Here is a 22738-nt window from a genome sequence, read left to right as displayed (position 1 = left end):
TTTACAGCTGATAGTTATTTCATACAGCATGTGTAGGCTGCTGCTGCTGCTGCTGCTGGTGCTGGTGGTCGGGGCTGGAGAAATGTTGAAGTGTTCCTTTGGGACAGGGAGGAGAGATTTAACTTCTGTTCGCTATAAAGGCTCAGACTTTGACAGTACAGTTGCACAGTGAGGTATACTGTGTGTGAGAGACCTTTTTTTTGGACAATCTTAAGTTTCAGTAGCGTTTTCACAATGCTTACAACTTGATGCTCTGCTTATTATGAGCACTTGCAGTAGTTTTAATCTAAACAGTCAACTCACCATTGCGTTATTTCCAGCCTGCTCAAATTATTTATCAAGTTTAGTCACTGGATACAATCTAAATTATTATCCAGGCACTGACATTTTTTGACAGCCTTCATAATCCTGAACAATCTCATGTCCATCAGTCAATCGTGAAATCCAATGGGACCATAGTGAGTTGAGTTTATTGTGGTCTTTCCAGACTACATTTCAAGATCATTTCTACAGTACTTGCCAACCATTATTCTTCCAGCAGCAAAAGAAACATCTACAACACAGCAGGGAAGTGTATAGCAATACGTTGCAGCTGTAACGCCCACAGTGGCTGCGTGAGCTAAGCTTAACCCATCCCTGATTTGATATTCTCAGAAACCAATGCTTTGTGTTTTATGAATCTTTGAAGCTCCCCAAGAGAGAACTGGGTCATCTGGTTCATTTCAATTCACAGTTGTTTTTTACACTATACTACCTTTGTGACTCTTCCTTCTGTCCGCGTGAATTATCCATGAAACCAAGAGACAAACTTGGGGCGAGAAACTGACACGTCAATCCGAAAAGGAGATTGCTTTGTCTAATCTGATGTTATCTTGTCCCAGGATGCTAAAGTCTGGTCTGGTTTTCCTCTCCCGTCGCTACATGTCCCGTTCCAGGGTGACCACTTCCACCGCTGCGGGGGCGGGGCAGTTATTTGTGGTGTGAGACGCTGTTGTGGCCTGTTGCACTGGGGTTAAGTGGTATGTAGAGGGAAGGGCTGCTGCAGATGACCTGGTGAGAAGGAATGGGGAGTGGGAGGGTAATGGATCAGGGCTGGGTTCAGGACAGATGAACTGAAGAATTTGACGAGAGTTGGTATCAGCAATTTCCTTCAGAACGGCATTTCTACAATACAAAATGCTAGGATTTGACAAAGATTTTGAGGGGATTTGATGTGCTAAAGTCTCCCTGCGGGCTATAGTGCATGAACGACAACGGCTGTATCCCAAAATTACCCTATAGCGTGGACAAAGAGAGGGAGATCTGCGCTTTTTGATGTTTGTTTTCTTAGACCTAAGCCCAGGCTCAGACAGATGGCTTTGTGTAAGAACAAGTGCAGTGATGGCGGAGCATCGTCCCATGTTTAAAGGGCTTTATTAAATGTCAGAGATGTAGTGGACTAACTCGAAGTGCTTCAGCATGCTGTTTAGTAGTGCATCTGTCAGCATCTTCAGGTCTGTGCCAAGGAATGGTTATTACACGGTATAATTAACAGTTTACAAGCGGCCAAACTAGCATGTAATCAGCTAGTATAATGAGTGCTTGTGAGGAAGCGGCAGCTCAAGCTGTTTTCAAAAATGCGTCCAACAAGAAGCTGATATCCATTTTTTTAATGAATGTAGATACAACACATTGAAATACTATTGTAATTTGAATGGCTTGAATGACGACTCTGTCCACCAGGCTGTCAGGAAGCTGAACTCTCCCCTTCCCTGCCTCTTAGTCATTTCCTCTTACATCTTCTGGATTTCACCCAACTCCCTCTCCATCTGTCTGCCCCCCTTTCCCTAGATACACACTGGGAATTTATGGCTGGTGGGGGGTAGCAACCGGTCTGGTCCCATCGAATTCACCGCACACTGTCTCTGTGCAGATCAGCTGTGTTATGCTCTACACGCTGTATACATTTCTATTAACACTATTTAGTTCTGCACTTGATATTTGCCCCAGTAACACACACCTACAGCAGCTGGGGGCATTATGGTTTTTGCACTAAGCGTTTTAGGAGGGTAAGCTCATAATCTGTCTGTTTTGGTATTTGCTGTTGCTTCTGTGTAGCGTCCAACAGCTGGAAAGGACCCCATTGGTTGGCGGCTTGTCACAACCTCTTTGTGCGATGCTACATAATGTTGCATTGGGAGATTTGAGTCGGCTTTAGCACCGGCAGCTTTCTTCTATGTGAAACTTACCCGTCAAAAATACCACTGATAACAATCACAGCTACATCCGCCAGTCCAGTAGCGGCTCGTCTTTTGTGTTTCTGCCCCTTTCATCTCCAAAGGTCTGAAGTTTTGAGTCATTTTAGTGCTGCTATGTCAGAGAGGGATGATGATTTTATGAGGCATCCGGAAGAGGGTGTTCCCGTTACCCAGCTGCCCGGGGGCAACTCTGATGCAGCTGTATGTGATGACAGAGGAGGATGGACAGATCCTGCAGGCCTATCTGCCGCCAATGGGACGCCTCTCACTCTTTGAAATACTGTACTTGCTTTACCGGTGAAGTAAAGGTCGCCACGTGTCATGCTGAGAAATATGTGGCCATGATTTGCATGTTTTAAATTGGTTCATATTGAAAACCGTCCTTGAAGCTCCCCATCTGGTTTGGGACAAAGACACAGAAGCTCGTTGCGGACTGCATTTTTAAGATCGTTCACTGAATCTATGTGAATGTTAAAACGTTTTATTAAGGATGAGCAATAATGACCTCCACTTCAACAACAAAGGAATGGCTTTCCACTCTAGTACTATTTAACTCAAAGTATTTCCTTTTCATGTCTCTAAAGTCCAAATTAAGGCTGCAGACCTGCCCATTAAAAAGCATCTTGTCCATAATTGAAAATTGTCAGAGCCAGTGGACAAGCCCACAGCACTGAAACTTCAACCCCAAAGCAATCTGCGCACGATCATTTTTAATGTCTCTCCTTTATTAGACAGGAACTATACAAGCAGTGAATATTACAGGCAGTGTCTTAGAATATATAGTTATAAACAAAAAGAGTAATCACCCAATTACATGCCTGAGGTTTTGCGTCGGAAGTATTGCATTCACGAGAGAGCCATCTAGTTCAATTGTTTACTTCACTCGGAGACTAAACAAAATCGTCAAGAGCATATGAATTATAGGAATGTTTTGAATCTATCCCTTGATTTTCCTCACTGCTCCAGTCGTAGACATTCACCCTTAATGGCAGCCGCCTACACGCATGACACATCAGTGCATTTAAAGCTGCTTGCAGAGCTCCACAGTTCAGTGGAGCAGTGCTGTTGACCTTTCTTTTTCTATAATGCTTCCTCTCTCTGGGTTTGTTCCATTTGTTCACACTCTACATATTAGAAGCGATTGCAGCAATAGTTTGATATTTTGTGTGCTCCTGGAAAACATGTTTGGCTTTGATTCCGATGTTTTGTTTTGGTCACTGACGGTAGATACTTATTTCGTTTAAGTTTTTATTGGTTTTTAATACTTTTGGTTATGTCATTACCTTTGGAAGAACAGGACATGATCAAACATAGGCCTAGTGTAGCAAAAATGAAACTATTGGATCATTTCTCATGGGATAATTTTCTATGAGTCACTTTAAAGTACAGAAATGTGCTCCACAACTAAGTTTAGTTTGGGCTGTATTGTATAGTCGTCCACATAGGATTTTGCAATGATTCTATTCTATGCTTCCTATAGCTTTATGAGAGCGTATGATCACGTTAACAGCCAGAGGAATGTGTCTTTTTTTCTGCACTAAAATACCAAATGCTACTGAAACAACCAGAGTAATCCTATTTGTGTGGCGAGCGCATACCACAGCTATAGTTCATAGGTGGTCATTTATGAACACAGTCATGGCTCATCGATAAACTGAAGAAGTAGAGCAAGAAGAAGAAGAATTTAGACAATGTGACCCCTTTGTAGGTTGAACAAAGATATTGGAATTTAAAGTCAGGAGAGTTTAGATTAAAAAAAAATCAAATTAGGGTGACCTGGCTCTTTCGGTTGTTCTGCACAGCCATTTAGACCTTTGTCATCTGCCCACCAATGAAGCTATGTCCCACTTTTTCTTTGTTGAATGAATTGAACTGTATTGAGATTTACATAATTACCAAATATATACTAATTATTCCCAAAATCTGGGACATTGTGGCCCCCTTATTGATCCAAGAGTCTCACCCCAATGATAATAATTTACCCCATTCAAGCTAATTTTACAACTAATTTGACATAAAAACAACATCTAGCAATGTTTCTTCAATAAACTTTGCAACAAGCTTTGGGGGCTCCCATGGAGTGCCCCTCTTCAGGAACCACTGGTGTACAATATTGTGTTTTCTGGATTTGAATATTTGTGCTCTATTGCTGCTGTGTGTGTGTTTGAGCTAAAATGGTCAATGAAAGGCTTTTATACTGGTCTGGTCTTTATCCAATATAAATTTACATTTCTCAAGTGCGCCTCATCTTTGGTCATCTTAATTTACAGTAGCATGATCTATGAAAAATGCCCATTAAATATATGTTGTGTTCAGCAAAACAACTGACATCCCTCTGCTTGATGCTGTAGTGTCATGTAACATTTTGGTGCATCTTGGCAATTTCAGCCTTGTGGACTTTGCATGTTCTGCTAAAAACATATTCCATAGGATTCCCTTCACTCTGTTGCCAGGAATTCCCGACTCATCTGTACATGAGATGCTGGATTTATGTGGGACTTTTTTAGTTAATAAGCAAGGGAAAAAGTATGTTGTTTTTTCAACCATTTGTTATTTTCTGTTTCTACTGCATAATTGTGACACTGAATACTTTTTCCTTTGTATGCCAATATCAGTCATACTTTAAACCCATGCATCTTCAGCACAGCCTAACAATAAATAAATGTCATGAAATAATCTGCAGCACTGTTAATCTGGATTGAGCATGATGTAGTTACCCGCTCTCTCACGTGATTATATCCCACTAAAATGTCACGAGCTAAATGTTACTACGGTCCGGAGTTAATCTGTCCATAAGTACGTTCAAATGCCACTCGAAGTCCTGACCTTAATTTTTTCCCAGCATGCTCTATTCCTCCAGGACCCTCTGACCTATAATTAGAAAGTAGTGACTATAATTGTATCTTGATGATTTGTGGGGTGATCGATGCACTGGGCTGTGAAGAGCTCAGTGTGAAACAAACCCCAGCTTATATAACGCACTAGATAATGGATAATGCCTATTGTTTTACATACACAGGCAACACTGGTCTTTTATGGCATTTAATGCGTTTAGTTGGGATTGTTTTCGCAGTTTAAAAGCAGGATTCAGTTCACGTTTAAAACAGCCAGGAATATAAACTTTTGAGAAAAGACTGATTGATAAACTTCCAATACAATTCAACACATGTTTGTAGCGGTGTAAACCACATTTGGCAGGTTTTTATTCATAGGGAGGTTAGACGTGGGAGATCTATCGTCTACAAGATAATATTGAAATAGCAGTTATGCAAATGTACAATATTGAGTTTATCTCCAATGTTAAGAAATTGGGGAAATTGGGGGAGATTATATATTAATATAGGATAATGGGAAAAGATAGGGGGAAAAGGGGGGACAGATAAAAATAAAATAAATTGGTAGAATTGAGAGAAAAAATGGGAAATAGGGGGATTAAAAATGGAGGACGAATGGGGAAAAATTGGGTATGAAATGGATTAAAATGGGGGGGGGGGATAGGGAACAAATGTGTTTTTTTTCTGCCCTTTTGTTGTCTGTTCAGGACAATTATCTTTTTTTCCTCACCTCTCAATCTCTATCTGAGATTTATCCTTTCATTGCGAAGTAAAAACACTTGACTTCACTTCTTGCGCCAAATATATATATATATTTCTTGGTCTTTATTTAAACAGCTGCGTTGCAAAGGCGAGGGTTGATGGGTAGGGCTTATAGAGCTTGCTTGGAGGATCAGGAAGTGAAACTACTGGATATTTTGTTATAGCTGTTTTAGATGAATATTGCATTTTGTAAGATGGTAATAAAGAAATTATTACTAAATACCTGCATAAAGGATAAAACACCCTGTTAAAACATGTATATACGTATGGCACATTGGGGTCGAGAACTTATTGACCTCCCAAGACCTTTAGCTGACTGGACACTTATTCAAATGCTACTGCCATAACAGCACAGTCTGTTCACTCGCAAACAATATCAGATGACTGCATTAGACTCAGCTGATGTTAATATTATTTAGACTGGTTTAAAACAGCTGACCTGACAAACTGCTGTTGTTTTTGGTTAATCAGTTACCGTAAGTCAGAGGAGTCTTGCTTATTAAAGTCGAGAAGCTGGAAGTGTCCTGTAGCGGCCTGAAACGTAGGGTCGTTTCCTTGAACTGAAAAACACATTCTTGTCATTCCAGTGGAGCGCATCCTATTTCTCTCTTACAGTAGAAAGATATATTTCACCCTCACGGACGTACATGTGCATATGAACGGCTTTCTTTTTGTGACACTGCTTTTGAGTTATCTAACAAACATTTCTGTAACTTCAGGAATTCTCTACTGTTCAGTCCGTTGCTCAAGTGCATATAAAGAGGCATTGTTCGCATCTGACTGAGTGAACCTGGATTTTTGAAACACCTTTCAACACTGTGCATGTAAGTTTATAGATGTGGAAATAACTAAGGTGGTGAAACAACAGATTTGTGACACTTTTAAGTTTAGATAATAGTATTTATTGGCCTGCTAAAAAGAGACTGTGTTTGAGATGAAAGCCTGAGTTGGATTCCTGTGTGTCACCAGGTTGGGTAATTTACAACACGTATGGACAGTCTGGGTAGGTCTATGTTAGCAATATAGAAGGTGATCATTCCTCCTGCATAACAATGTACAATGCGTGTTCGGATTTATGTTAGAAAGTGACTGACAACTGAAACTACAAAGCAAATATGTATGTTAAAACCCTGAACGCACCTTTTAACCAGTTTTGCTGCAAGTAATGAACAAAACATGTAGGTGTTTGACAGATCAGGGAAGAGGGAAGGGAATTTTACTTTGATAGCACTTTTACAGACACCCAGAGCACTACACAAGGCAATTACAGACAATTATTCACCACACTCTGTTGTGGTAAGATACTATTGTAGTCACAGCCGCCCTGGGGTAGACCGAATTGAGAGCTGCCAATCTGCGCCAATCCAACCCCCACCAACTGCTCACACACACCATTCACCCGGGCTACATGATATTCCCTACATAGTCTCCCATCCAAGTAACCAGACGATAATGTTGTGGCAAATACTTGATTATGGCTAAAAACTGGGTCGTATTACACCGATATAGGATCACAGGCGCAATTTGTCATAGTTTTTCACATAACGATCGCTATTAGTGTTTTGTAATCTGTTAAATAACATTTGAATTTCCGCTGGCTCAGAGACCTTGGTTAAAAAAAAAAAAGAGGATAATTACCACGCTGAAAAACTGCTGCAGCTTTTTAACCTTGCATAACTCAAATAAAACCTGTCCATTTCAGCTCCAGTGCAATTACAGATAAGAGAGGGGCAGATAAACATTAACGTCCCTTCTCAAAGACGTCTAATTGAACCCCTTTTCTGAAAGCCTGGTTTGCCTTTGACACGGCTGGCTGTATGCACAACAAATCCCTGGTAAATATTACATATTGACATTGATAAATCGCTTCTCAGGCTTGAACACTGCCACACGCTCTCAACATTTTAGGGCCTGTTTTAGCCTGTTCCTCTCTTTAAATTCGTGCGTATCACGGACAGTGCACCATCCTTCTGCCATTGTATCTTTCAACACTTGGCCTGCAAAGATGCTCGATGCCCTTATTTGGTCTACTTCTGCTCTGTAGACTTCACCTCCATCTCTATCTGTCAAGCTAACAGCTGTGAAAGTGTTATTGAGGCTTCTTCTGTCACTACAAAAAGCCCTCTTAAATCTAAATAAGGAAACAAACATCTTTGCTTTTAATTTAAGAATCTGCGCTTTAAAGGCCTCATAACGGGAGGGTGTGTGTCCTACTTCCTAGTGGTTGGCTCATAACCATTGTTTTACATAACACACTTCATCCCATTTTGTCTGCTGTTGCCATGGTGAGGCTAATTTATATGGGCATTAAGACTTGGGCTCGGATTGTTACCGTGCGGGACTGACTGTGGTTAGTAATGTGCGTTTGAATTTGCTTATTCAATATGATAAGAGTTTGTGGGCAGTGGAGAGGGTTTATCTGTGTTGTGTATTCTGACTGAGAGAAAAAAATAAACAGTCTAGTAGTCCATATCGCTGAGCCCTACACTATGGGAGACCGTTTGGGAACACCAGGAAGCCTAGCGAATGTAGTGTGTGAGTGAGTGGTTGGTGGTGGTCGGAGGGGCCGATGGCGCAGACTGGTCAGTCTACCCCAGGGCAGCTGTGGCTACAATAGTAGCTTACCACCACCGAGCATGGAGGGAACGAATAGTGCAATGTAAAGCGTCTTTGAGTGTCCAGAAAAGCGCTATATCAAACCAACGCATTATTATTATTATTGTTAAGGCTGCAATTATTTGGTTAATGTACTCAAAACCACAAACGTATTGGTTCAACTCCAAATTGTCGGAAACGTTTCTGTGCCAATTTGCGACCATACAAACTTGAGTCACATTAGTCAAAGAACAGAATATGGGTGTACTCGGAAAGGCTCACTTCCTGTAAAAAGCAGTTTGCTTCATGTTGCTTCACCAAGATTAAGCATTGCATGTTTTTTAGTTTGTGACTTAAGCATCGATTCAACCCGAACCTGAAATCCCCCAGTTTCAGGTTTGGACACTAACCCAGTGGTTCTCAAACTCTGGTAGCCTACATGTACCACTGGTAGCACTTGGGCTACTTCAGGGGCTGCCATAGACTGTAATTAAGAATGGACTAATGAAGGTACTTGCAAATGTGTTATGCTAACACTAGCTAAAGTTGCGCTAATGCTAATATCGGCAAATAACCTTTTAGAACAGCGGTGTGATGTTGTGAAATTTTAAATCCGTATGACCTACATGTTAATAGTGAGGGCAGTCCTATCTCCCGTTTGCCAATCAGAGGCCAGCGGCTGTTCACGTCACGTTAGTCACGGTTTAGTGCTTTGGACACAGCCAGTGGTCGGTCCCAAAACGTACACCTGGTCAGACTGGTTTGGCACTGGCCTCCGCTGTGGAAAAGCTCGCCAAACCAGGTTGACCAGGCATTGGGCAAAGTTGTGCCTGTCTGTGAGGATGGCTTTCCAGATAGGGTTCAGGGCGGGCTAACTGAAGCTTGTTCAAGCTAGCTATTTGGTTAGGTTTATAGCCAGCTCCATAATTAAGAATAGAGTGAAAATAAAAATAGTGAAAGGAAAAAATTAGGATGTTAAGACCAACACGTGGAGGGCAAAAAAAAGTTTCTCAGAGCAAGGAACTTTAATTCTTCACGGCTTCAGGAGGAAGGAGGCTATAATGAGCCCATTCTTAATTTACAGTCTATGGGTGGCACTCATGGTCATCTGTAATGTCAGACTTGTTTTAATCAGAGAAAATGTAATTTATTCTTAATCTTTTGTAACTTAATCACCACCACCACAAGTTCAGTCATATTCAGTCATCAAATTTATGTCAATATCTTACTCTTTTTAGATCCGGTTTAGTCTGTGATATATCTTGATCCTGGTAATTGGAAAGTTGAATATTTTATGAGTTAGTTTGAAGTTTGAGAACCACTGCACTAAACCATTGTCAAATATTCATGACTTGCTTGTGGTCCTATTGAATATTTTCTCAATATGCTCAAAATTCAAAATTTCAGCATCGTTCTTACTTTGAGCTGCCAGAGAGTCAAATATCTTTATCTAGACCTTTACTTCCGCTTGTCTTCACTGTAGTTTGCTTAATGCATTAACAGCGCTCTTGCACCAAATGGATATTACATCAGGTGCCACTTCCTCCCCTCTCCCCCGCTCTCCGCCCTTTCCCTTAACCTCGCTGTGTTTGTCATCCCAGCGGCTCTTTCCCAGACGCTGCTTAGCATAGTGATCAATGTCATGCTCGGATATTCAGGAGCGCGTTGGCTCTCTCGTGGGGTATTTAAGGCTATTAGCGAGTGCGCGCCAGAGAAGCAGCGCTGTTGAATGGACCATGAGTGGCAGCTGTATTGAGTGTGGGTGAAGCATGGCAGCGCACCAGGACACAGAGGGAGTGGGCATTGTTGTTCCCCGCTCGAAAAAAAAAGCTCTTTAGACTAGATGAACGGCGACGCTAAGAGCTGCACAGGACCGTTTACTAATGCAGAGGAAGCGTATTGTAACAGGAGTGTGTGTGTGTCCCATGCATTGATTTAAATGAGGAGCTGGTTGGTAGAGTTGGCTGGTGTTTTGATGGGAAAGGCTTGGGGACATTCAACTTTTAGCATTCCACTCATGCCATTTTCATTTATTTATTTTTTTTCCAAGGAACAGCTTTTTGAAGTTCTCCCATTCATCCGTAACTTGTTGTATCGTTTGCATGAGACCCATCGCTCTTATCTCTTAAGTCTTGTGAGAAAGTCGCAGTTAGGGGTTGGCCGGCACTTTCCTGCATGTTCGCCGATTACCTGCAGGCATTAGGTAACGGCGTGTGCTATCATTTGCCGCCCACTGCTCCACTTTTAGTCGTCCGGTGACTCACAGACACTCATGAGGCAGCCCTGAAACGCGTGCTGCTGGGGGACAAAATTATACCCTCTGTCCATCTCCATACTGTTCTCTCCTCTTTGGGTTCATCCGGTGCAACGTGCCAGACCCTGCAAAGAGTTCGGTGTTCGTTAATGGTTAGTGTCATTGTACATTAGCCAGTGGCTGTCATGCCCTGCAGCTACTGTCTTTGATTATTATGAAGCATATTTTCCCCATTTACTCACTCTTACAAACTCGATCATCTTTACAAACGTCCTTGATCCCTTTCTTCACTGACGTATACTGTGACTGACAATCTGTGTGTATAAGGTCAGTTTTTGTGCTCGTCTGGATGTGTGCTTTTACAGGCTTCAGTATGTAGCAATTATCACATATTCCTGCACTGTTTTCATTGTGTTGATCTCTATGATGCACAGCTCATATGGGGCAAACTTGAACACACCCCTCCGCCTATTTATTATGGCCTCTTAACTCAACAGTAGTCTAAAATAGTCACGTTAATTGATGACTTTTGTTAGGCTGCATAATTATAAGATAACATGATCTGTATAACAAACCACACTCTGATTTTCCAGTGCAGCCGGTCCATTGGTGCATGTGATTCATCCACACACAAGGGTCCACTATGCCAGCTACTATTAATAGCTGTAGTATCCGTGTCCATGGCCTTTTTGTCTCCCGTCCACAAAACAAACTTCTAGTCTTTCTCTGCGCCTTGTCCCGGCTCATTTTGTGCCCCTGTCTTTCACTCACACCGGAGGACAGTACTATCAGGTTGCCGGTTCAATCTCTTGTAGCTCTGGCTTGTCTGTCAACGGAGGCGTGTGTTTGTATGTCGACTAAGACTGATGCATTAGTACTAAATGTGCAAACGCAAGCAGAAGATAAATGCACTTTCTCTGCAAGCAGTTGTCACAAAGTTGTCACTGAGTTTTAAGGGCTGCACAATTGTAAGCACTTTTTATATAATGATTCGGGAAGATTCTGACTAAAACTGAACTTTTTCCACATTTAAAGTTTTCTTAGACTGTGTGGAAATCTATTGAATACCACCTAACATTAAGATAACAATCATGATTTTGCGCAACCCTAATGATTTCTTGCATTACCTCACTTTCTTTCTGGAAATGATCCTCAAAAATATGATGACTCGTCTTAATTACAACACTTTTTCCAAGAAATTGCCAGAACATTTATTGACTGTTACACAGACTTTGGTGAAATGAACTTGATTTAACCTTCTGCCGTGGCATGTATCAGATCCTCCTCTTCATGTTGAGCAATAGCTGATATGCAAAGTAGACATGGACGATTAGCAATTGGTTGAATTATGTGCATGGGTTTTCCACTTTTCCCATCCCTCTACAAATGTTTTCCTGTTGTACCAGATGTCCTACCAGTATGCTTTAATACAACCAACGATGTCTTGAAAGTTGCATGTGTAATTGAGTTGTGAGAATCGGCCGGGCTGTCTCTGGGTTCTTACATCCCTGCGGCCATGATTTGACAGGCACACGCAGACCATTAACAACCTATTTTCAGCTATTTCCTCGTGTCACGCGTCATGCTGAATTTCATACTTTCAACTCAGAAATGTAGAAAGAAACATGCGTCTTATCAAACTGCACTTTACTGCACGCTATAGGTGAATTTAAAGTTCTCTCTCTCAGGCACTTAATGACCCCAGGGGCTTGCATGTTGATGAGAGTGAATGAGATATTCTACAGCTCGTAAACATGTATGTGTCTCTTGATTGATGCTTTCAAAACTACAGTATAAGTTGTCATAGCAAAGGCTGCACTATTATTTAGATCAAAATTGCAATAAGGCTGCATCTCTGTATATAACCTGCCAACCCCTTTAGAAACCTCTACAAACGTTGTTAGGCAGGTGACCACATTTTTACAACATCATCATGACATTGATGCGGATATTGTGCCATTCCTGCCCTGTGTATTTTGTCATGTTGTTGTTTGTTGTTCATATGGAAACCACCGTGGACAGAATCGCGTGAAAATGACAGCTACCTTTTGACACCCTCCTGATGGTGATAAATGCTGAAGCGTGTTTGCTCCCGAGTGGCGCGGCGTGTTAGCACAAGCTCTGAATGCTGCTCGTCCACATCGCGCCTGTCAAACATCATCCACAGAACCCACTTTGTCTCTCAGTTGCTCAATGCAGTTCCAGTTAACCTCTATGTTGACATTGTTTTGTTGTCGGAGTTTGAGTTTCTGTCCCTGCGTTGCTGGTCCGTTACATAAGCAACATGGCATCAGAAGGACATATCCCATAAAGCATCTCTTGTGTCTTTCAGGGGTGTCATCCCGGAACCCCGAGATCATGGCGGCGGGCACACACTCGCCCGGAGGTCCCAACGGCATCATCAGGAGCCAGTCGTTCGCTGGATTCAGCACGCTGCAGGAGCGGAGATCACGGTAAGACGTCTGATTGGTGAAAGTCATGTGACACTTTCAACATTCAAGATCAAGGAGGTCTCGGGTTCGATTCCTGGTCCAGTATGGAGTTTGGATTTTCTCCCTGTGTCTGTGAAGTTCCCTCTGTGTGCTCTGGTTTCCCCCACCCCCACTGTAAACATGAACAACAGGACCAAAACTATTAAGCTCTTAACCCCCGCCTGAACTGAGCACATTTTCTCCAGTTTGGCTCTACCCAAATCTAAAAGCTTAAAAAATAAAGCATCATAATAGTGACGAAAACAAGGATGAAAATGCAGCAACAAAGTGACAAAACAAGGTGAAAACATGACAATAAAGCAACAAAAAAGTGACACAAAAAAGAGACAAAAATGCTTAAAAGATCTGTCAATAACGCAGCGACAATGTGACGACAAATTTAGCTTCCAAATGAGGCAAATGCAGCTTTAGATTTGGGTAATACCGAACTGGAGAAAATGCACTCGGTTCAGGCAATGAGGTCATGGTTATGAAAATGGGCACTACTCCTCAGTCAGCTGGCCTTTACAAACCTATGAAGGGGTTCTATTCTAGGAAACATGTTCATTATCAACTTTAACCGACCCCAACACTGCTGCAAACAAACAGTCAACATTGAATTTGCGAGAAAAAAAAAGCCTTTTCATCTTTCCGGTTTCGGTAGCCTCTGTAGCTAATTATTGCGTTCCGCTCTTACTGAACCGACTGCAGTCTTGTTGAAGGAATGAAGCTGGTGATTGATACTATCTCATGACAGATAAGGGATTTCCTGTTTTGACTCATCACTGAAACCTCTCACTGCACCATCACAAGACAAAGCCTTCCAGAAATACCCATCTCAATCTGTCTTTGTCGCCGCTGTGTGTCGCGGGCTCTGCACTTATTTGAAGCCACTCTCCTCACGGCGAATGGGGTAATTGGTTGGAATGAGCCGGGCGTGTGGGCGACCGACAGCGGATGACGAGTTACTGTTCTGATAACGAGGAAGTTTTTAGAACGTGGACTTTCATGTACTTCAGCGCACAATATGCCAGTGTTTCTTCGTGTTCGGCCTGGTTCACGTTATGGCTGCACAATATAAGGAAAACGGTGGTATTCAAGGTAGAAATGGCATAGTTGCATCGTCACATAGGTGTCTTCAAATCAAACGCTCTCTGCGACTTTTGTCTCGTAAAAGTAGGGCAGAAAGGTTAAAGACCACATCTTTTTTTTTTTTTGCTTTTTCCCTTTAACTACTCTTTGGTTTATCCTTGTCCCAATTATCGTGATAAAAAATTTGCTGCTATTTCTATTAACCTTTTAACCTCTTTAACCTGAACAGAGCACATTTTCTCCAGTTTGGCTTTACCCAAATCGAAAAGCTTCATGAAAAAAACGAGGATGAAAATGCAACAAAAGAGCGACAAAACATGACGAAAAGGGATGAAAATTTGTGACGAAAACAACAAAAAAGGGACAAAAATGTGGCGAAAATGGGCTGAAAACAAACAAACAAGCGATGGAAAAACATGTAGAAAAAAGTGACAATGCGGCAACAACGCAAGAAAAAAAAGTTCTGTAGGCCTTAGCTTTCAAATGAGGCATTGACCTTATGGATTTGGGTAAAGCTGAACTGTAGAAAATGCACTCTCTTAAAAGAACAGGCCACCGTTTTTCCATACTAAGATATGCTCTTGAGCTTAGACGAGTTGATACGTACCTGTCTGGTCTTTGTGCGTGCCCTCAGTCCCGCAAAACGACCAAAGATGTTGTTAGCATTTGGCCTCTCCCAATGTATTCCTATAGCTCCAAACGGGGGTGAAGTTGGAAGCTACCACGCTCTTCCACGGGCACGCACAAAGACCAGACAGGTACGTATCAACTCGTCTAAGCTCAGGTAAGAATATATTTCAGAATGGAAAAACGGTGAACTATTCCTTTAAGGCGGTGGCTAAGAGGCTAAAATTGGTGGTTTGCAAATAACCCCATCCTATTTCATCCAAATCAAACACAATGTCCCGACTTCTTCCTGAAACGGGGTAGCTTAAGGATGCGGATTTACAATTAAAAGCGGTAGATGCTGGGCAGCGTCCGCCCGCATGCATGTGTCTCCACCGATCACATGACCCTCAAGGCTACGCTGCGCTCTCATTGAGTTGTGCCCTACATTTGTGGCAGCTTAGGCTAAGTCGTGTTCGCTGGCGTGAGGCGAGACACGGCACGAGCCAACTTGTCGAGCTGCGTCCCCGAGATGATTCCAAGATCGTTTCATTAAGTCTTCGGAGATGGCATTTGTCTGCTCAATCTGAAACGGACTCAAATATAGACAGTAGAGAGGCAGCTGTGACCTCAAATAAACTGGGTTGCTTTTGCCCTGAAATTGAATGTCAAAAGGATTGGATGATAAATAGTAGTTTCAATTAAAATATCCATTCTCAACCTAGTTTTTTTTATCATGCTTTCCAATCAAAAACACATTCTCTTCTCTCTTCTTCTTTCCTTGCTTTGCAAATGCCGCCTCCTCTAGTCAAACCAGCCTTATAAATAGGTTATACATGCTTTATCTGCTCCAGGGCAGTGTGAAGGAATGCAGAGCGCTCGAATGTCATCGATTGCCCGTAACTGTGATTGCCTCAGAGTGTTTTCGCCTGCTTCCTCTTACTCTCTCCCTCATGAGCAGTGTGGGGATCAGGTTTGCGTGTGTTTTCTCACCTTACTGTGTACCTTGAGTTGAGCACATCACACTGTCATTGATGAATCGGCCCTTGCAGGTTGTTTGTCCGGGTTAGCCCAAGGACATGCAAAATAATCAGGAAACTCCAGTATGGCGACATTATAAGGAAGAAAACCCATTAGCAAGTTTTAGCTCATTTACCTCATGACACTGAGGTCTACGTGTCACTGGCGGCAGGTGAACATGGGCCTGTAGAAACACTTTGTCACTGCATCGACCATATTGGTTTGTGGATGAGTCTCTCTCTCTGAAACCAAAAAGTCAGGTTAGAAATATAGGAGTAATCATGGACTCAGACCTGAACTTAAACAGTCACATCAAAGCAATAACATCAGGGGCTTTTTACTACAGGAATAGTGTCAAAACCAGACTTAGAGAGACTTATCCATGAGTTTGTCTCCAGTAGCTTAGACTAGACTGTGTAATGGCCTGCTCACTGGCCTCTCTAAACGAGGTGTAGTACATCCAAAATGCTGCTGACAAGAACCAGGTCATATGACCATATTTGTCCAGTGCTCAGGTCTCTGCACTGGCTTCCTGTCAGAGACTAGAATTGAAACACCTCTGCTTGTGTACAAGTCTCTTCATGGTTTAGCACCAGAGTCCATCTCTGACATGTTAGAGCCATTTGAACCATCTCAGACCCAGAGAGCTTCAGGGAGGGGTCTCCTGGTGGTTCCCAGAGTCAGGACTAAACACGGTGAGGCTGTGTTTGTTTCATGCAGCAAAATCTGGAACAGTCTTCATGAGGATGTGAGGCAGGCCTCAACTCTGACAATGTTCAAATCCTGGCTAAAAACAGTTCTTTTTACCTGTGCATATGACACTGAAAGTATCTGCACACTTTCTTTTTACTGTAGTTAATTAATTTCTATGCTGATGTTTTATGGATTATTTTAATCTTATTGTAATTTTATGCAACTTTGAATTGCCTTGTGTATGACTTGTGCACTACAAATATACTTGCCTTGCCTTACTGATGCTTAATGCGTGAACCAAGTGCTTTTACCAAACATTTAATACAGTGTTTGTTGTTTTTTTTAGATGTAATTCGTTCATGGGGAATTCAGCTGTGCAGAAGAAGCCCCAGTCCAAACCCAAGAAGCCTCACCTTTCGGGACACAAAGGAAGCAGCACGTCCCGAGAACCTCAGCCCAAAAGACTGGAAGAGGTCTACACTGCTCTCCGACAAGGCCTTGAGTGAGTGAAGCCAATACAATACACGCTGCTGATATGCAGACAGACTGTTATGGACACATTATTTATTTTTTTTCGTCCTTCTATAGTGAATACCTAGAAGTCCATCAGACAGAGTTGGACAAGCTCATGTTACTGATGAAGGACATGAAGAGAAATTCCCGTCTGGTGAGTCATGCTGATTTTCACACACACAATACTTTACAAATCTCCAAATGTATCATTTATTCACAGGCTTAACATGGTCTTCTCGTTGTTATTATCCTCATTATTATTCTGGAGGCCGTGTGTAATTTCTCCTGCCAGACTTTGTATTCCCAAATCTATTTTACATAATATAAGCCACAGCTGTGTGCCCAGAACTAACGGTCCTCTCCTGTCTGTTTCCTCCAGGGAGTGCTGTACGATCTCGACAAGGTGAGCCCATCGTTTTTGACAATATAAACAAATCTCATGTTTTAACCTCTTACCCCCGCCCGCCTTCGCCGGGCACATTTTCTCCAGTTCGGCTTTACCCAAATCTAAAAGCTTCTCGACTGGAGCTTGCAGCCTATAGTGAACCCGTGCAACGCCTAATTTGAAAGACCTACAAAACTGATCGGAACTGTTGTGTTTTCATCTTTTTTTTTCTTCTGTTTTTTTGTCTCTTTTTTTTTTATCATGTTTTTGTTTCATTTTTGTTATGTTTTGGTTTCTTTTTTGTTGTTGTTTTTTTGTCTCGCTTCTTGTTGTATTTTTGTAATATTTTGGTGTCTTTTTTGTTGCGTTTTCATCTGTTTTTGTCTCTTTTTTTGTTTGGTCTCTTTTTTGTCATGCTTTGTCTCTTTTTTGTTTTGTTTTTTGTTGTATTGTAATATATTTGTTTGTTTTTTGTTGTGTTTTTGTCTCTTTTTTGTTGTGTTTTCGTCCGTTTTTTTGTTGTTTTTGTCTCTTTTTTGTTGTGCTTTCGTCAATTTTTTTGTTGTGTTTTCATCTCTTTTTTGTTGTGTTTTTGTCTCTTTTTTGTTGTGTTTTTGTCTCTTTTACTCCACTACTTTGTCTCTTTTTTGTTGTGTTTTCGTCCGTTTTTTTGTTGTGTTTTTGTCTCTTTTTTGCTGTGCTTTCGTCAATTTTTGTGTGTGTTTTTGCCGCTTTTTTGTCACGCTGTTGTCACTTGTCAATGGTGTTAATGTTTTCATCCTTGTTTTTGTCACTGTTTTGACGCTTGTTTTCACGAAGCTTTTAGATTTGGGTAAAGCCGAACAGGAGAAAACATGCTCGGTTCATGTGGGGGGTGAAGAGGTTGATGGATTTCCTCGTGAGCTGTAGAAAGACATGTATAACTTCCCAAAATGAAACACTGAATCTTCCCTCTGTTTCCACAGCAAATCAAAAGCATCGAGCGCTACATGAGGCGACTGGAGTTCCACATGAGTAAGGTAAGCACTCCCGTCGAACTGCTGAGCGTTGTTTAAAAAGAATGTGACAAATCGGTAATTGGAATGAAAATTATTAGTCCTAGCGGTTGTATTTGGGTCACTTTCATCCTACTAGATTCACCACAGTAACTTTGCACCGACATCAAAGCCCCGCACAGCCCCAGATTTCAAAAGTCGGGATCGCATTTCCCAATTTCCTCTGCCGTGTCCCTCGCACCGGTCAGTGGTCCCGAACAAAAGCGCGTTCGGAGGTCATTTTTCTTCCTGCCGTCTTCCTTTTGTGGAGGCTTTAATGGCATCCCTCGCTGTGCGTCAAATGGGACGGTGACAGTGGGCCACGAGAACGCACGCCCCCAAAGGTAACCATAGTAACCTCAAGACCTGGGGCTTTAGAAGTGTGAGGAGCTTCATCTACGGGGCTCTGTTTAACCCCTTCGTGTTTGGGACAGGAGCCAGACGATGGCAATACAAACACGCGGTGACGTCTGTAGAGGTAGAGACGTGATGGTCAAGTGGAGAGTGAATGTAGGACACGAAGGAGGCTCAATTGGAGTGACACTTAAAGATGTGGTTAGAGGACTAGAATAGGTCTGGAGTGAGTCAGACCGAGGGGATTGTCAAGGAACTGTCCAGAACTGCGCGAGGCTATGAATAAAGAAAGCTGTATCCTTCGAAATACACAGTACAGACAGATGGATAGACGGGATTGTCTGTGTGATAAATGCAAGGTTAAACAAGGATGAAAACGCAACAAAAACGCGACCAAAGCTAAAAACAAAGCAACAGAACAAAACGTGGAAAAAGCAACAAAAAAGTAACAACAATACAACATTAAAGGGACTATACGGAGTTTAAAAATGTAAAAAACTAAGTATTTTTATCCCCCTACATGTTCCAGCCATGTCGTAAAATGTAGAATGAGTCCAGGCCTGTTCACCACAACTGCCTTTAAAATCCTGCACTGTCACTCAAAATGTTGTTCGGGTCCGAAGTGCCGTCATGCACGAGCTTAATATAGAAGCTGCAGTTACACGTAAGACCTGAGGTGGCAGTAGCGAGCATAAAATGACCAACTTGGACCTAGTCTCTTTAAAGTGACTAAAAAGCGCCAAAAAGTGACGAAAGTGTGACGAAAACACAACAAAAAAAATACAAAAACACGTCATAAAAGTTACGAAAAAACTATGAAAAAGCAACAACAGATTAAGAGATTAATTCATCTCATAATGGTGAAGCCAAAACGCTCAACATTTGACCTTTTGATGAGCAAAGTAGATTTTTCCAGCCATTATCTCAAAATGGTACAGAATTAGTTGTATCCAATATAAGATCATTTCATCCCTGACATAAACATTTGTATTTCCATATTCTGTCTATTATTACAGAGAAATGCACAGATTTTAGTCCTGCTGCTGCTGCTGTGTGTAAAGTTGTCACTGAAGACACTTAAAACGACTTCTATTTGGGGTTCTTCTTTTTTGTTCTTTACAAAAAAAAAAGTAGTTACAAAGTTTGCCAGGATGTTCACTCGTTGAAGGTAAAAGCGCTGAAAGGCAGGAGCGTGACTTTAAAGCGAGCTAATTTGAGCTCTGCACGCTTTTTGATTCCAAATATACAGGCACAAACTGTTTCCCAAAGCAGTTTTTTTGACAGTGTGGAGATATGAGACACTTTTTTTTTTTTTTTTTCATCAATTGAACCGCCTGCACCCGTGAAATCCGTGTTCATGTTATCAACGAGCACAAAGAAATGCATGTAATCTATGGCGCAAATGTGATTACCGCTGCTTTTCATGCCCCTTTGTGCCACGCAAACAGCACGCACTCTGCACTCCCACTCCTAATGTCAGCAGATAGCTTTCGATTGAGATCAACCGTGGAGTGAGTATTTGTCAGCCAACCAGAGAAGCAAAGATTACCCCGCTTACACCATGGTCCCACGAACAAACTGTTCATTGGGGCCTGTTCGCTTTTTTTTTTTGCTTTTTTTTTTTTAAAGTCCTGGGCAGGAGTTATCTCACTTTTTAAGCTGTTTTACCTGAAGCTAGTTCCAGCTCAATTGTTTATCGTTACTATGGAAACCACTGCAGTGACATCACAGCTCTACTTCCTGGCCCCGAGATGTGCGAGGAACTACAAAAATGTCTTTAACACCACAATCAATATTTCTGAAACTCAACAGAGAGTTACTGAACATACTTATTTATCAGGCCCATAAGCCAAAAATGCTGTACCTAATGCTATAAAAGTAATATTTACCAAAATCTGTACTTCCGGGTTAGCGGAGATAAATGCTAACGGCGCAGCAGCTACGCTAACCCCGGAAGTAGTAGACTTTAGTAAATAATACTTTTTTAGCAGTAGGTGCATTTTTGTAAGTGACAAAAAAGATAATGAAAAACTGACAAATAAGCCACAAAAGAGCAACAAAAAAGCGATGAAAAGTGATGAAAAACCCAACAAAAAAAGCAATGGATCCATTTAGATGAGTTTTGTTGGTCTTTCACTGGTTTTCAAATGAGGCGTTACACTGGCCTTTAGGCTGTGACCTTATAGATTTGGGTAAAGCTAAACTGGAGAAAATGCACCCGGTTAAATACAGTTGCGGTTGCTCTGTTAAAGCTGCTGCAAAAAGTTCGGGAATGTGACGTCATATCGCTAAGCATTGTGGGATTAGCAGCAATTGTAAACTAATGGAGATTATAAAAGTTAAAGCACTGGAGTTATTGTTCACATTAAAACATTTTGGACACCGCAGTGAGTTAGATGTATTTACCAGTAGTAACTCAGCTGCTAATGGAGCTGTTCCACGGCTTTTTTCTCCACTTTCTATACTGTTTTTAGCTAATGTTAGCCAATGGAAATGTTTGCTAACAGCTGCAAAGATGGCGGATCTCCATGGTAACTGTGGAATTTCCCGAACTCTATAGTTAAAAAGTAGAAGTGTAAGACTTCCAGGGGCTCGTAAAAGTTGGGAGAGTTGGGGGGGAATTTGTGGCAGAACGGAAGGTGCTTGGCTTTAAGACGACAGGTGGAGCTTATGGCTAAAAAATGCAAAGGCGCTGACAGATCCTCCTCCCGATGCACGTGAAAAAAGCAGCTGCTGCCTCAGGAGACACTATGGGCTGCTCATGGAAGTCAGACAAGTTTTAGATCGTTTGAGAATAATTTAGTTATGTGCATATATGATGAGTAATGACTGACTTGGAGTAAAGATATGCAAATTGGACGAGCTATAATTGGTTGAAATCTTCAAAGTGGTTTTAGGATCTTGAAATTATTCAACTCAATTAAATAGTTAATTCCGTTGCCTTTGTATGACATAGATGGGTTTTGTGGCTCAGTGGCACTAGATACAGCATGTATTGGTGGAGGTCTGATTTTGGTGAGTTCTCCAAATGTTCATTTTGAGATCAAGTGTATTTCTTTTTTCTGAGCCTCAATATTTCCAAAAATGTCAGGCTGTGCTATTAGCAGCATTTTAATCTAATCTATGGTTTAATCTCCGCTGTCAGCATGGTGCATTTTCATCAACGGGACAATCTTGTGGCAGTAACAGCTCTTTGTTTGGAGTGTTTGGGCTGAGAGTGATAAATTGACAGTTTTATTGTTTTATTTGTTATGTTAAATGGTCCCGGAGTGAAACGCATTACATTTTTGTAAAACCTGAGCTGTATTAAGAAGGTCTGTTTTGTCGATGTGCATGAATCATATTTGTAAACGCTACGGTTACTTATTTTTAATATGAAAAATATGAGAGTTGTTTTTAGTCATATGACCCAGTTCGAGTAAATGGTGTTTGTTTAAAAGAGGCTCTAATCTCTTTTTGTTTTACCTTTTAATAAGCACCTCTGAGACGTGACACATCCCTAAACGATGAATACCTCATGGTTTGATCAGCTGCTTCACTTATGTGTGTGTGCGTGTTTAGGCGTGTCTCTCTGCGGAGGACAGCTGCCGTGAGCCATGACTTTACTCTCATCCATCAGCACATCTTTATCAGAGCCTGCGCCCGGACCCACTGCGCCCCTGGGTCTTTGTCTGGGACGTTGGGCGCAGATGTCCGAGCTGTAATTGGCACACACACACATATATGTAGAAGGCAGGTGGCACAGCGGGACAGCGGTCAGGTCCTGGGTGGGATTGTGTGTAAATGTAAATCATAATATGGACAGAAACCATTGTAGGATAAATTAGTGGAAGATTAGTGTTAAATGCCGCTTATCCATGTGTGGTGAAAATTCAAATCAAAAGTTCT

At 41.7% G+C, this 22738-nt stretch overlaps 1 protein-coding gene across 3 annotated transcripts in view; it reads left to right on the top strand.

Moving 5' to 3' along the window:
• The window catches only part of ripor2 (RHO family interacting cell polarization regulator 2), a 62367-nt gene that overhangs the window by 22928 nt on the left and 16701 nt on the right, over window positions 1-22738 (top strand). For all 3 annotated transcript variants that reach the window (XM_079570488.1, XM_079570487.1, XM_079570489.1), the window contains exons 2-6: window positions 13015-13135; window positions 16911-17066; window positions 17153-17231; window positions 17457-17480; window positions 18428-18481. In XM_079570488.1, coding sequence (XP_079426614.1) covers window positions 13015-13135; window positions 16911-17066; window positions 17153-17231; window positions 17457-17480; window positions 18428-18481 — 434 coding nt within the window. The remainder of the gene's footprint in view (window positions 1-13014; window positions 13136-16910; window positions 17067-17152; window positions 17232-17456; window positions 17481-18427; window positions 18482-22738) is intronic.

The sequence above is a fragment of the Gobius niger genome (assembly GCF_951799975.1).
Source record: "Gobius niger genome assembly, chromosome: 14".
Classification (NCBI taxonomy): domain Eukaryota; kingdom Metazoa; phylum Chordata; class Actinopteri; order Gobiiformes; family Gobiidae; genus Gobius; species Gobius niger.
The sequence above is the reverse complement of the archived record's forward strand: the minus strand, read 5'-3'. Positions and strand labels throughout refer to the sequence as shown.